The sequence below is a fragment of the Nestor notabilis genome, unplaced genomic scaffold (genome assembly GCF_000696875.1).
Source record: "Nestor notabilis isolate BGI_N333 unplaced genomic scaffold, ASM69687v1 scaffold20982, whole genome shotgun sequence".
NCBI classification, from domain to species: Eukaryota; Metazoa; Chordata; class Aves; order Psittaciformes; family Psittacidae; genus Nestor; species Nestor notabilis.
The window spans coordinates 34,707-50,870 of NW_009917303.1; the positions used below are offsets into that span (position 1 = coordinate 34,707).

Sequence of the window (16,164 nt, forward strand, 5' to 3'; positions counted from 1 at the left end):
CCATGCACCTTTTTCCAAACATCTCTTGCTGTTATTTTGGGTCTATGATGCCTAATGCCAATGTTAGAGGACTTGGTCCTCATAGTATCCTGCAGGAGAGGGCAGCTCCTGACCGTGAAGACATCTCCCAAGTGTGCATGAGCAAGCCCTTGTTAAGGGCAATGGCACTGTCTACGAACAACAGAAGCAGCTCATGTGGAGCAATTTTGCAGGCCATATTAATCAAAGTGTCCCTGTTTTGGAATAAGTCAAAGATAAAGGATGACTGTATTTTACACATTTTGAAACTTTCTGATTAGTATTTTAACCCTATAGGACAGTTTTAGCACAAAATGCATAAAGAATGTATCTGTGTTTCATTCATGTCTCAGGAGATCTTCCATTCAAACATGTTTTAAAGAACAATTGCAGTGAATTAAAATGTTTAGTATAAATGCTAATAGGTGCTAATATCCTGGAAACTCTTCAGGAGCCTGGGAAAGTCCTGAAGTTATAGTTACAGTAAACCTAAAGCTTTATGAGAAAGCATTAATTTACTTAGCAATATGTTGGGTGAATAACATAGTATTCAGGGATACATACATACATACATACTCCATTTCTGAAACTAGTATTGTTTCACAGCAATGTATTGCTTATTATATATAGGCAGCCTCTTAATAATTAAAATCTTTAAGTGAGCTAATGTGGCAACATCGTACTTCTTTTCTAAAAGTAATTTTACAGAAAGTAGAAAACCAGACATTCCAGCGTTACTTTCTCATTTCTCTTGGTCCATTTTATTTTTATTTTGGTGAAATAAGAAGCTTAGATGGAAAATGCTATATAGTGTATATTATCACTAAGCTGATCCAAAGCATGAGTCAAGTGCAATCTATGACTTTTCTGTTTCCACAAATAGAATCTCTTTTGATTTAAATAGACTTTGAATCTCATTCTCATGTTTGTTTTTAATTTTACTTCTTTCATTTATTTATTTTCTCCATTTTTCTTTTCTTGCATGCAAGGCCTTTTGTTTCTTTTATGGACTACAGTGTAAGCAAACCCATCCGTCCAACTCCACCTCTGGCACCACCTTATCTACGGAGTTAGACTGTGGCAAGTTAATCCGAGAGGAGCGAGGGATTCGAACACAGCCCTCAATTCACACTGTATAGTCAGGAAAGAAAAAAGGTGTGTCTGATGGAAAACATTAAACTTAAACAGTACACATAATGCCAAAGGTTGTACTCACCAACACATAGTTAATTACTTCAAAGTGCCTCTTGCTTCAGCAAGAGATAAGTTTATCTAACACAAATTAACAAAGTCCTGGAAATTTGGGCAGTTTAAATGCATATCACAGAAAATAATTACACCTACAGCAAAAAGTGAGCACAATAGAGTGTGTAGATTTTAAGAATTATCACAGTCTCTATGCACAATTATCATCGTGTCATTTCATGGAGTAATTCACCTTTTTCAGGTAAGAAAAATTATTTACCTCCCTTCCATCTCCTACCAAACCTAAGTAAACCAATGGCAGTCACATTACTGAAAGCATGGAGAAATATTTTGCTTGCTCTCTGCTAAAGCATTCAGCAAGTGGGCCAGGCAGTTCTTTATAAACCTCAGAAAACAATCTGCAGGGCTCCATTAACTTTCTGAACCCCTATTATAAGCAGCCAGAGATTCTTAGCTGGCATATCTTATTCCCAGTGTCAATATTTAATGAAGTTTAATTTATCCATTTAAAATTCATTAGCCAAAGCCTCCAAGTAACTATCATAGCATAAAATCCTATCCATCAGTTAAATTTTATGCCATGTAACCATTAACATTTAAGAACATATTCAACAAAAGCACCCTCAGGCACCTGCAGTATATACCTTTTACAGGATGATATTCACTATTGTAAGGATTTGTAACTTAGAAATCTCCTTCATGGCAAAATCAGGATATCAATTTATATCAAATAGGAAAGCCTTGGCATTGCTTGGCATATTGAAACGCACAAGAAAACTTTCATGTAGGAAGTTGGTACTGGATGCTTTTTATACCCTCGAAAGATAATGGTTTGATTTCCTCAGCTAACATAGGGACTGCCAAGGCAGGAGACAATATGTTGTTGCCACCAAAAACCACATGACAATTTGAGATACACAAAATTTATATAAATGCCAGCTCATAGGGTGTCATGAACCGTGGCGAACAACCATGTTTTCAAAACCTTACTGCCTTTTATCTGCATCACTTATTATATCCCAGCTTACCGCCAGTTTCACTGATTCGTTTCCCACTCCTCACACCTACTTTATGTTTTTTTGCCCAATGCAGTTCCTCCTCATCAAACAAGTTAATGATCTGTTTTATTGAGGGGCTATTTCTGCACTCTACTGCAATTAGAAAACTTGTTCAAGTCGATGCCTTCACACTCAATTGCCAAAGTGCTGTGATGACGCTCTGCTCTCCTCTTGAATTGTCTCTTTCATACCTGGCTCCTGAAAAAAGCCAGAGCATACAGTGGCATGTGTTTTCCTTCTATCCATGTCATGGTTTTGGTCAGCACTGTTTATGCTGGCAGCAGGCTTAAGAATTTTTTGTGTCAAAGAGGTATTGCTCAGAACTAGGCTATACCACTTCTTTTCTGCCAATGCTCATTTGTGTACATGAGTGTTTATGCTCCACTCCAGACACTGCAGGAAATTGCCTTACTCAAAATGGCATTTTAACTTGTTTGAATAGGGCCTTGAAAGCTTTGGTTCTTCATAAAATGAGCCTTCTTACCAGCAAAGAGCTGAATTACATCTTCTTGTATATCTGAATTAAGAAAGCACTTTTGTTTGCAGTTTCCCAGTAGAAGACTTTAAACTAATTAAATTCAGCTTCTCTCAACTCCCAGAGGAGAAAGAAAATTCCTAATGTGTTTACCTCCATCATTGCTCTACGCAAGAAATCCTCGGGGTTGTAGCTTCAACAAGTTTTTTAACTGCTTTTTAGATTAATGCAGAATCCAGAATTTTTCTGTCACTTTTTGGGTAAACATCTTCGTATCTGTCAAGGAAACAGTCACATTGTTAGTAACAGTCATTGCTTCCCCATGTCTAGCTTTCCCCACAGACAACCTCATAGATTTTGTCTTGCCTGTGGGAATTACAAAGCAGCTCCTCTTTTCCCTATCAGAGCTTCATATCTACCTACAAAAAGAGTTAGTAAAAAGTCTTACTTGCTCCATAGCAACTATGCCAGTAGCTGAGCAGGATGACACCAGAGTGCTAGCAAATCTATGCTTGTAAAGACATTTCTTGCAAGATTTGCTGTGTTTCCAGGAAAAGACAGGTGCCTTCAGGTTAACAGCAATGCTTGAGGAAAGCACAGCCCATAGCATCTCCCATGAAGTGCATGGCACCTGGGAGGACTTCTGTGTAGACATAACAAGCTTCAGGAAGAAGTGTTAAAGCATTCAAAGATTTTCCGCTTGTCTCTAAGCTTCTATGACCACTGTATTTTGAAATTTGGCCACAAAAAAACTGTTCACAAGTACAGATGATCACCATTGCACCTTCCCAACTTGCAGCCTTGTGACTGCATCCAGGACACAGTAATAAATCCAGATCCTTTCTCAGGTGTGTGCCAACGTGGGGACCTTGCTGTGCAACCAGCACAGAGCCAACAGCTCTGTCTGTGATGGATGAGCTGCAACAGAATCCATTAGCCCTAGTGCTGCGGTGTCAGTAAAGCATAGCCAGAGCTATTTGGGGAGAAATGTGGCTATAAGCATACCCTTATGTCATTTTATGTTATTTTTTTTGTTTTTCTGGTCCTGCATTTTACTCAGAACTCCCAAAATAATCAAATTAATAAGTGTTTGTGAAAAATGGCATATGATGTGACACACAGAAGCCATCTACCTTTGAAAGCAAAGGGGCTGTGAATAAACTAGTCCCAAGCCATTGCCAGGTTTCTTTGACTGGGGTCAGTGTGCCTACCTTTATTTAGGGCAGTTCTTGCCCTCATTAAACAGTCTGCAAACCAATTAGGCAAGGGTGCCAGGGGATGAGGGAGAAAGGATGAAACAAGAGAAGAATGAGAGGAGCAAAGGCACTACAATCACCATTTTAGAGACTGAGGAGCAGGGTGGATTAACAATACACCTGCACCACAGAACTAGACCAAGCACAGCAATAACGCCTCCCACAGCTAGATGGATATTTCCTCAAAGTACTGCCACAGTAACATGTGCTTGTGCCCTCTCTCTCGGATCAAAGCCTTGAAGCTTCGTATCTTTAGCTCTTTGGACACAAACGAGAAGGAAAAGGGGGAGAAGGAAGAAATCCCCAGTCTCGCTGAGGTTCTTGCAAACCAGAATTTCTTGTGAAGTTGTCAGGTCTGCAAATTCCTCCTGTTGGATGAGTATCAGCTGGAGCCCCTGAGCCCCTTCACTTTCAGGCCATAATCCCACCTCCAAACACGACTGTGGCCATCTGTGCCTTTACTTAACTTTCCCATTTGGTTTTTAGATGGTTTGGGAGATGAGCAAGTAGCTTTACTGTTGGTTTGGTTTTTGTTTTGTTTTGTTGTTGTTTTTTTTTCTGGTAAACAGGAAACTGAGGAACAGTTTATATAACTGAGGAAGAGTTAAAATAATCCATGGATTATTGCCATACTGTTTTGACAATCACTGTTCAATAGACTCTGACAGTTTAAAAGATTTAATTTAGTGATCTCATGCAATTAGCCACCAGTGATGGAGTACTCCAACAGATTCTTAATGTGCTGCAACAGCACTTTGCTCACTAGGAGAAACTATTTTGGAGATTTTTCCTTCAGTGCACTAGGCACAAACAAATCACATTTCTTTCAGCAGAAGACATATGTCAGTGTCCCTCCCAGCTATGGGTCCTTCTGAGGGCACTGCCAAAGAGAAATCCTGAGTTCTGTACCTCCTCCTCTGTGCCTCGGCCAGTCACATGTTCCTTGAGAATAAAATCTGGCCCATGTCCTTTGATTTACATAGTTGTCAGTTGCCCAACACAGAGCACTGGGTTTGTTTTTGTTTTGGTGAGTTGCTTCTTTGTTTCGGTGTTGTGGGGTGCTGTGGTTTGGTTTTTGGTGGGTTTTTTTTTTTGGTGGTGGGTTTTTTTTGTTTGTCTGGGTTTTATTGGGATTTTGTGTTTGTTTTTTGGTTTGGGTTTGTTTTGGTTTGTTTTTGGGATTTTTTTGTTAATAAAATGCCATTGAAAATTCTTGATTGCAGCAGTAGCCCAACAACAAAAGCATCAGATCGATAAAGCCTGACTACAGATTCTTTTCTCAGACTTGTTTCTATCTTATCTTATGTTATTTTTTTAAATTTTGAATTTATAATTATCATAATGTTTAACACAGTCTTCTGTATGGGAATGTAAGGAAGGATTTGGGAGCTTCATGGCCAAGCTTTTGTAGCCTGCTGAAGAGACCATAAGGGCAAAGATAAAGAGTCTTACATCACAAGGAGAGCTAAATCTCTTCTGTTTTTAAGGATGACATTTCCTTTTAGCCTCACATGCCGTGTCCTGCAGCATCTTGACACTGCTAGAATAAGAAAGTTAAGCTGACTAAAAGCAAAATGTTAAACTTATTACTCTGTTAAATGTATTGCTCTCTGCCTTCTCTGTTCTCATTCTGTGTGAGACCTCAAAAGTGGGCTTAACAGCTAGTAAAAAAAAATAGCTCTTTAAAGAAACCCTTTCAATCTGGCTATCTGAATATGAGACTAAAAGGACAATATATTACCCTTCTAAACAGAATTTTAATGTCAACATTCCCTTTTTAAAGGGTACTGTAATTATGCTGCAGACACGGAGCTGTTCAGAGTGTCTTGGGAGTCCCCACTGAATGTCTTACTTGTCTGTGATTTTCCTGTAAATCCTACAGTATTCTGGCTGAGTTTATATTCACTCTCTACCGCAGTTTTCTACTGCTTGAAAAGTTCAGGGCAATTCCAGTTTTTAAACATCTGTTCAGTTCCCTAATCGTGCACACAAACTTGGAGTTAAATAGGATTTTGAGCTGTGCTTCTGGGGCTCAAAAGAAAGTTCACCTCTAACTGTCTTTCTGAACAATTAACCAAACCTCTGAAAGTTTGAAGTATCATCTCAAATTGCTCTTTTTGACCTTTTGAAGCTCTGTGTGAAGGCAGAGGGGCAGAGAAAGCCCTGTGCCTTCCAGGTTTTTAAATGTTTTTTACCACCTCCAACTGTTTTTCCCAAAGGTGGTAGGATCTCAGACACAGGAACACAAGCAAAATTGATCAGAGTCATAGTTATGGTCACAACCACTAGAAGATCTTTGAAGGGTCAGTTCAGGGTCTTAAATCTACATTTAATTCATTGCCTTGGGTTGACAATACTCATGCCAAAGGTGCTTTAAGTACCTTGAAACTAAGCATAACGTAATTTGAAAAATGCTTTTGTGCTTTTACAAAGCCTGAAGCAGGAGCTCTAAGGTGTAAGACCCAAGCAGCTATCACTGTAGACCCTCCTAATGTCCCTCTCCCAACCCACTGTCTTTGTAGGATGTCAGAGTCCATTCCCACATATGCTGAGTGTGTGTGTCTCAACCTCTTTCGTGGCTGGTCAACCTACTGGGGCATTGACGGGTGTGGTGGGATAGAAGAGAGTCTCAATAAGGCAGAGCCTTTTCAGATTTTGAATGTCCTACTTCCATGCTTTGTTGGGTGGACAAACATGATCAGTTTACAGAAAAGTTCATCCAGAACCGTAACGTTTTTATATTCAGTTTTAGATGTAACTGCTATTGATGAACAATTAGGCAAAAGTTTAATTCTTAGGCAAAACCTAGACATCAAAGCCATTCTTAAGAATAGCTTGAAGTCTTACTGATGATATTTATTTTAAAGTTCAAAACAGAGTTGGAAGTGGAACCAATGGGCACTTCACAAATCATGTAGTCAGATATTAAAAACCTCACATTCTTAATGTCAGCAATGTGTTTTAAATATCTACCTGTAGGTGTAAAATTATCTTCATGGGACTATTTTGTTTATATGAAATTGAAAGGCATTGTGATAATTGCATAGTCTGAATAATATGAATCAGTTTGGAAAATTAAAATACCAGCCTATTACAAGGCAGTAAAATGTACTATTTCATCTGCTAAAATCATCCCTGTATGCACATTGCAGAGACTGATGGCTATTATTAAATATACAACCTGTAGGTTGGTAAGAACAACAGGGAAAGAAAATAAAAATAAACTGATCAATCCTATGAATGGTTTCCCTTATTTGCCAAGTAATTCTGGAATCACTTTTTAATCTAGATTTTGAAAGCTCAATTAAAGCTAAGATAGTAGAGAGAAATTATCCATACCAAGTCAGCCACTTAGAGCATACAGTTTTATTAGTTTGTGAATACGTGGTGCTACTCTCTAAAAAAGCCTGAACCTCTATGGAAATAGTGCCTGTCTTAGGGTGATACCTGCTTCACCTGCTGCTTTCAGGGGGCATGGGCCTACAGCAGATACCTTTAACACCAGTAGAGCTGGAATTCCTTTATTACATTTTCAAAAGGGATATTTAAATGATACATGCACCAGCAAATTCCTGGCTATTACTAGACAGTAATTGGAATTTAAAAAAAAAAAAAAAAAACAAATCCCAACCAGAAAAAAATAAAACAAAACAAGAAAAAAGTAGACACACATCCCCCCCCCCCCAAAAAAAAACCAACCCAAAACCCAAAAAAACTCCCAACAGTACATTGCTCTGGCCTATGTCTATTACATTTTAGGGATATCATGATTTAGTGCTTGTTTAATTATGCATACTTAAGAATTTTAGATGAACAAAAATCGAGCATCTCAGAGGAACAGTATATTAAACTACAGATTTAACATACTATGGGGTCCTAGTCTGTGTGCAGCCACTCCCACAAACAGACATGATGACTTATGCAAGATCATACACATTTAAAATATACACACACACTGATGCAGCGATGCCCTGAGCTCATTTGCAGAACGAGGGTTACACGTTATAGGGAGCATTTATACTGGAGAAGAAGCAGCACAGTGTGTGGACTTCACTTCTCTGGGATTCCTTTGCTACCTTAAACAAATGATTGATCCAGGTTACCCGCATACTCTTTTGCATTTAGAATATTCCTCTAGAATAACTGACTACTAGAAAAGCTTGGGTTTTTTCCTTGAATCATATATCTGATTTTACTTTTTTTTAGCCCTGTATAACTGAGGTCATTATTGGATTGTTACTGGTTGAGAACTGAGCATTACTTACCTTGCATTGGTATCACTCTAGAAGGAAATTAGTTTTTGATACAGAGAACCATGCCTTTGTGCTGTTGCTGTCATTTTACAAGAACACTAGTTTTAACCAATTGTTTTAAAGCTGATCAGTTCTGCAGTTGTAGGAATGGTTTGGTAGGAAGGATTTATTCAACTTGATGAAGGTAAGAAGGTTAAAGCTTTGTTTCACACTGGTACCATTACTTCATTTTATATGTAAATAATTTATTTATATATATTGCATGGAACACATTTTGCATTGCTAGATACTTCCACTTAAAACCTCTTTGTCAGGGTTTGGTTGTTTTGTTTTTTTTTGTGTTACATGTAATTATTCCAGCTGTAGATTTTAGAGGATGTCTTTGTTAATGTTGTGATGGCGGGAAACAAAAAGATTTCTGCTTTCTTTCTAAATTATTCAGCTACCTTATTCTTGTGGTCATTTTCTCCTTCCTTTAACACACAATATTTTAAAAAGATTCTTTCCAAAGAATAGGATTGTTATCTTTTAGAATGTCTGATAATTTCATGAGGGGAAAATAACTAAACCACAAAAAAATCTTCAAATTTTGTGTTGTTTTCTCTAGTATACCCATTTTTCTGTGACTAAGGTACATGTAATTTAAAAAAGAATTTTTCTTTTAAGGTCAGGAGGAAATTTACCTTCTGAAAAATGGTAAGTTTGATGATATGAAATCACCAAAACATTGCAAGTGCATTTGTATAGAATTTCAGAAACATTCACAATCGGCTTTAGTTAAGCCAAAGTTAAATTAAATTCAGTGGAAGTCAAGTTAGGCAAAAAACATGACTTTGATACAGGCTCACCTATTGTACCTTATGGGCTTATTCAAAGCTGGCAGAACTCAGCTAAGCAGCTTTCTGAGTCTGCCAGTAAGAGCTCAGGCCCTTGCTTATAAAAGCCATCATTTGTGCAAAGGGTATGGTCAAACTCTGCCTTCAATGAGAAGTGCTTAATGCCATTTATGTCTTCCACCAGTGTCTGTCTTTCAATGCGATAATGGAAGAGCTTGGAATTTCACTCAAGCATCAAAAGAAGTTAAAGAAAAGGTCGAGAACTAAGGGGAAATCTTCATTCACAAGTATCCTTACTTGTCACCAGAGGCGGACGCTGAGGAAAGAAACCATAGCGTGAGCAAGAGAGACCCCTTTGAGGAAATATCAGGAATAAAAATCAAAACAAAAATGTTGCTGCCTACAAGTTGATTGTGGTGGGATTTCTGAAATATAGACAGAAATTCTATTCTTGTTCTTCAGAAATTCTCTGTGGTTTCTTTTTTTAATCTGGAGGTACAACAGTTTAAATGCTCACATAGACTGATGTACTACTAATCATCTGGGAAGTGTCTCACTATTTCTTTTGAGATGGATTTGTATGCTCACCTATTTTGCATCTCTCTTCCTCTCCCTATGCATTGCTGTATGTGCTTTCTAAATAAATAAATAAACAAGAGACAGGGTTCTTTTTTCCAATAATCTGGGAGTGGATTTTTTTTCCTTTTGAAGAAGATTGCCGTTCTGCTGAGCACAGTTGATTAGAAACCAGGACCTAGACAACCAAAGTAAAAATTCATATGATTAAATCATATTGACTACAAAAATGTACTAAATGCAAAGGTACCCAACAATAAGTTACTCTTATTTTCTCTGGTACTGTAAGGAATACTCTTCGGGTTCTTTTCCGTGAGAAACTTGGCTTTCCTTATCTTTTCTCTTTTTAATTTCTTTAAAAATATTATTATTAGATAATGCTGTGGCTCCAGGTTCTAGATGTTCAAAGAGAAAAACCACACAAAGAACAATCAGTGAACAGGGGAAGCCAACACTGACACCATCATATGCTGTATCCTCCAGCTCCTGGTACCAGTAAAACAATTCTTGACTTCAAAATGAAAATCCCTTAGAATTTAGAGCCAACATATTAAATTTATAACAAATCTTGACCAGAAAGATAACAACTGACAGAAATGCAGAAAATGCTTGGGAATTGAAACCTTTTCTTGCAACTGCTGGGGACACCAACAAAATGTTTTAACAGTAAAGGAGAAATTAAGTCCTTTTTGTGAAGAAACCTGTCTGCAGAACAGTAATGCATTACAACAGCAGATTCCATCCCTCCTCTGAAAAACTGCACCTTTATATTTCAGCAAGGTGAAACACATTTATATTTATTGCAATGTTGTCTCTGTGATTAATACTGTTGTTCCTGGGGCTTATATTTGTGCCAGCTGTTTAGCTCTGAGGATGCCTGTGAAAGAAATCAGGTGAAATGCAGGCACATCCATACTTCAAGGGACAAGGGTGAGTGTAGGAGACGGGTGCCCCTTTAGCCTAGTGGTGGTGAGATGTACCCCTGCCTTCCTACATGCCAGGTTATATATTAATATATAGGCCTGGTCTGTCCAGAGCTATCCCACCACTATGACCACCTCTAATCCTAAGGCAAGTCTGGAAAAAGGGAACCAGAGGTCTGGAGCCACTGATGCTTTTCTGTACAGCATATGGAGCTGGGAGAGTCTGGGTTATATCAACAGCATTTGCTTCGCTTTGTGGCAATGTTCATTACGCAGGGGCTTCAATGAGGTGCTAAGTTTTACTGTCCTTCTTATATTCCCCCAGGGAACTTAGTGTTTACCATTGATTACTTTTCCCTTGTATCCAGTGGCCATTTCCTCTGCAAAAAGAGAAAGTAATGTGAAAGCCTTTGGGTGGAGAAATCTCTTTCCACCCTCACCTTAGCTATAGCTCCCTGCAGCCCCCTCTGAGCTTTCATGCTACGCTGAATGGCAAGGTCAATCTGCAGTGAATGGTACTGCTTCCAAAGTGATACATTTCAGTATTACTCTAGATTAGAAGACACCTCTCTTCATTTAGCTTTTCCATGGGGGTCAAGTTTTCTAAACCTCTTGCCATTACCACTGCTTTCCCCACGGCTCTCTGTGATAATTCTATATCCTTCTCAAAGCACAATGTGCAAAACTAGATCTGCTTTTCCACCCATGGTAAGTTGAGCAGAAAATCACCTTCTTGTGTCTCAAAGGCCATACTGCTGCTCACATACTTTGTGAGATCTGCTTGTCTGAATTGGGTAAGGTGGGTTGCCTCCTTGTACAGGCAATGATAATCTTAGTCTGAGTTGAGGGTCATCACCTTGTGGAATTGCACATTTTTGTGGGTGTTTTTTCTTTTTTTTTACCAAACTTTTTCTCCAGTTTGGCAAGATCAGGTTGTTGCAGGCCACGCTGGCTGCCTGAACAAGCTTGGTAGTACCTGCAAATTTAGCATACTTACTCACTAAAAACCATCCATAAAGGAGACCCAGGTGGTGGACAGACCCCTGCAGATCCCCCAGTTTTGACAGTGAAGCTCTGGGAGTTAATAGGACAGCTAGAACAACTTTTGGCTACCATACAGTATATGTCATCTGGCCTATTGCCCTACTTGTTTACGAAAACATGATAAAGATGGGATCAAAGGCTTATTAAGGACCCCTTCCCTCACCCACAGAGCCCATTAAGCTGCTAAAGAAGGAAATTAATCAGATTAACAAGACCTGGTTTTGACAGATTCATATTAACTCTTGCTAATTTCCTACCAATTACTTACAAAATAGTTATTTCATGCAAGTGTTTGCCAGGCAAATGAAGTGAAACCGGCCAGACCAAAACTCCCTGGATTCTTCTTTTCCTTCCTTTGAAGACAGGAATTATTATTGCTGTTTTCCAGCATTTCTTCTGGACTGTGTATATCCGCCAGTAGTTTCTCTCAGGAGGTTTGAAGCAGTCCACCTCTGGGGAATGAAGCGTCTCTTTCAAAATGACTACAGTAGGAACCTCTAACATCAATGCTTGCTTTTGATCTGCTTATATGCTGCAGTGACACATTGGGCTGATAAACAATTAAGAAAATCACCCCTTGGCCATGAGAGCTCATAGAGGTGCTTTCATACTTCCAGAGGTAGTTTTATTTATCATCAGGTTACAAACAGGGCATTTAGACCCCCAGCACCATTCTAATACCATGCTTGGGAAGGAGGTTATTATTTTTCAGTCTGTGTAACTCTATTGCTCTGCCATCCACAGCCTTCAGCTAAGATAGTTTTAAATTAGTAAGTTCAAAGTGATAAAAGATTTATGATCAAGCCTTTTTTTTTTTTTTTCCTCAAGAAATACTCTTCTGTGGTTTAGACCTTGAGAATAAAGAATTCCAAGCTCAATTTTTTAAAAATCTACCGGTGTTTTCCTGAACCTAAGAAAGTAAGATACTTACTTTGTCTGGTAACTTTTTACATTTCAACTTTCCCATCACTATTAGTGGTCTACCACTTATAAAGGTCCTGGGGAAAAAGATGAAGCACTCTCTGCTATCTATCTGGGAAGAAATATGTGACATTGGGAAAACAATAAATAAAGCATATTTGGTTCTTCTTTGATTTCCTTTTTTTCCTTTTTAGGAGCTTGAGTGAGTCATGGCATATCACGAAGTTTCTGTGTTAAACTCAGGTTATAGCTTAATGAACTATACCTCCTGCAAAGGAGCTAACTAACTCTCTGATTTCATCTAGCAACACATCGGCTCATCGTGATGTGTGGCTTTGCCATCACTCCCAGCTCTAATAATTCGGCTTGGTAAATAGTTGTAAAATCTGGGTGGATTTGAGGAGTGAACTACCCCATGAAATATGGGTTCCCTAAAACTTCCAAGCAGCCACAGACCCCTAACCTAACAAATTGCTCTGCTTTTTCCCTTTACATTTTTAGTAATCCTGAGATCCTGTCAGTTTGACCTGTCCCCGCTAGGCAAGGTTTTCTTTGTCAGTGACGATGTGTGTATATATATGTATAATATCAGCAGTCCAGCACCACTTTGGTAGCCTGCGGCTCTCATGCTAATTGGGCTTCCTTTAAGAAACTATAGAAAGTATTAAGGTGGGACTATGAAGGAGTTCAAATGGCCTTTGCTCCCCATGCTTGCTCCTGCCTCAGGACAGTGGTGACCCGCTGCCCCATGGGCACCATTTCCCAGGCTCCTCAGGTGTCCCCATGCCCCCCTGACCTTGGCTATAAGCACAGCTCAGAGCACCTAGAGACCTGCAGGGAGCCTAAGGCCACTGTGTCTCTTACCTTGATTCAACAGAATATTATATTTTTCAGCTAGCTAAAATTGTAGCTAAGGAAAACACTTAGGAATGCATCTAAATCCCACTCATGTTTAAGGATTCAGCCAAGTGCTGTCTTGATTCAGAGCAGTGACTTTTTCTACCCTTCTCCAAATGTGTTTAGCTCACCAGCTAGGCTGCTCATATGCCACTTGACCAGGTCCCAGCTCCACACATCTTTGCACATACAGTCCACTGTGTCTGCTGTATTCACAGCCATGCTACTCTTCATATTTTCTGTATGTAGATGTGTTTAAAGCAAAACCAAATCCTTTTCTAAAGCACCCTCCCTCATGAAAAGCAAGCTGTGTCACTAGAAACATTTTCCTCCACTTCAAACGCTACTTGTAAATTCACTTGGTGAGTGAGAAAGTTACTTTGTCTTGAGGGAGGAGGGACAAGCACAGGGCAATCTTACATACTGATGGAGTAGCAGATATGATTACTGTGACCTTCTCACTGTATCCCAATAAATATTATTTTCCTGCCTTTTTTCCCATGTAGCAGCATGCAGTAACAGAGAAGCCTGATTAGGGATTACCCATCAGGAAAACCAACGTCCTCATTAGACCTCTATCTTGGTAGCAGCAGGCATGCATCCTCATTGTTTATAAAAGAGAAATACAATATTGATGGATGCTGTTGAATGGCTTTAATGTGTTTCATTCCAGAAATGGTTTCTTTTAGTGTCAGGTGATCTTTCACATACAGCAGGCCACCACCAGTCTGTGGGCTTAGTAAGGATTACTTAACATCCCTTAGCTTTCCTGAGAAAGTGGGCAGATGGGGTCAATGGAAAACAAGGAATATATATAAGCAACTATTTAAGCTATATGCTCAGGGTCCCGCCCAACAGCATGATTAATAAGCTACTGCAGAACAAATGAGGATCATCTTGCTACTTTTCGGGACATTTCTCAGAGGACTGTATCTCATGGGTCTGCTGTGAACTGTAATCCCATGGGGCATTTATTGACTACTGATCTTGTCCCTTAATTACTCTGTCAAGCTTGCAGGAGCCAGGATTTCTCAGTGATCAGAAGAACCATTATTCAGATACATCACATACAGCTGTCAAATGACCACAATTTTATTTTAGCCCCATTGATTGATAAAGATACATATGGTTTTTGCCTGCTGATGAATTCTGACTCAAGCCACTCTCCTGTTTGCCTCTCATCATCTCCCTCAAATCCAAACTCTGTTATCGTTAGTGTAAATGTTACATAGCAATAGCCAGTGTTCAGATGTGAAGCTCTCCCTTTTTAAAAGCAGTCACACAGCTCTGGAGATGAGACCCACGCTCCGGAAACCCACTTATGGTTTGTATGCATGGTCCAGACTCATGTGCAGGTTAAAAGCTGAAGGCACAGAGCAGCCTCCCACTAGTTGACATCTGGGTGGAGGCCAGATTTCCAGCCTGACTGAATAAGATGAAAATCAGATATCCTCAGTAAAGACTAAATATCCTCAGTCCTCCCCTTGCCTCTCGGTGGAGGAGAACTATTTCCCTGGATAAGACAGGGTCTGTCAGCACAGCCTGTGGTTGTGTGGGTCCATGTGGCAGCCACGTACTGCCAGAAGCATGTGAACAATCCTGCTCAGGGATGATGAATAAAACTCATCACACTGACCATGCTCCTGAGTCATTTAAAGGCTGCTTGCAACAGCACTTTCAGTGCTGCAGAGGCCAACAAATACATCGTAAAGAGACTACAAAAGGAGGAAAAAATCTTGAACCAGCCAGTACAGCCATATGTTTCCTATCAGCACTGAGAGCACTGACACCAGCTCAGCAGGAGCACACAGGTGTTAGCCACCCAATGAGGTGGTTATCCTAATGAATCACAATTACAGAAACACCTGAACGAGATAACTCTGTGCTCATCTGCTCTGAAATGCATAAAAGTGTGCAGCAGCCAGTAACACTTTTCAACTCCCCACTGTTTTCAGATATGGTTCTGTCCGGAAGCTGCTAGGTAGAAATTGGAATTTTGTTAATAATAGCCCCAGAACGCTTACAGCAGGGAGCAATCTTCACCTTGAAAACTGCAAGGAGAATCACAGGGATGGGTAAAGTGCTAATAGCTGTGATGTTACTGAGTTTTGCAGAGGGACAGGTTAAGGAACACTTGCAAGGTTACTGGGTCTGCACTATCCCCAGATTCCAAATGAGCTCCAGCCCAATAAGTCATCATTCAGAGTAGTAATTGGCTCAAATAATCAAGTTACTTGTCAGTTGACCCATTTTATCTCCTTTGGATTCTGCCCACAACTGACATCAGACTCCACTAGTTATAAAATATAAAGGAGACATTTTAAGAGGCCTAGGGTGGGTTTTTTTTTCCTCTCCCACCTCTGGGTTTTCTACAAAGCAATTGCTTGCGAAGCTGCTACATATAGGTTTTCTGCTGGTTTTGGTGCTTAGTTTTCTGCTGAAAAGTACATTCCAGCAGCAAAAGTATTCCATGGTTTCTGAAAATTGTGAGGTAAAAACAACCCTGCTGTTTCCCAGTTTCAGCTGGAATAGTTAGTTTTCTTCCTAGTAGCTGACACAGTGACGTAGTTTTGGATTTAGTATGAGAATAATGCTGGTAATACACCAATGTTTTAGTTGTTGTTCAGTAGCACTTACCCTGATCAAGGACTTTTCAGTCTCTCATGCTCTGCCAGTGAAGAGGGGCACAAGAAGCTGAGAG

General features: G+C 39.5%; 1 protein-coding gene across 1 annotated transcript in view; it reads left to right on the forward strand.

Annotated features, from left to right (window-relative positions):
* LOC104401557 (glutamate receptor ionotropic, kainate 1) overlaps positions 1 to 9,783 on the forward strand; it is a gene marked incomplete at its 5' end in the record, with an annotated part of 38,887 nt that extends 29,104 nt beyond the window's left edge. Inside the window, one exon of the mRNA XM_010009165.1 lies at positions 9,287 to 9,783. Coding sequence (XP_010007467.1) covers positions 9,287 to 9,442 — 156 coding nt within the window. The remainder of the gene's footprint in view (positions 1 to 9,286) is intronic.
* Between the last annotated feature and the right edge of the window lie 6,381 nt (positions 9,784 to 16,164).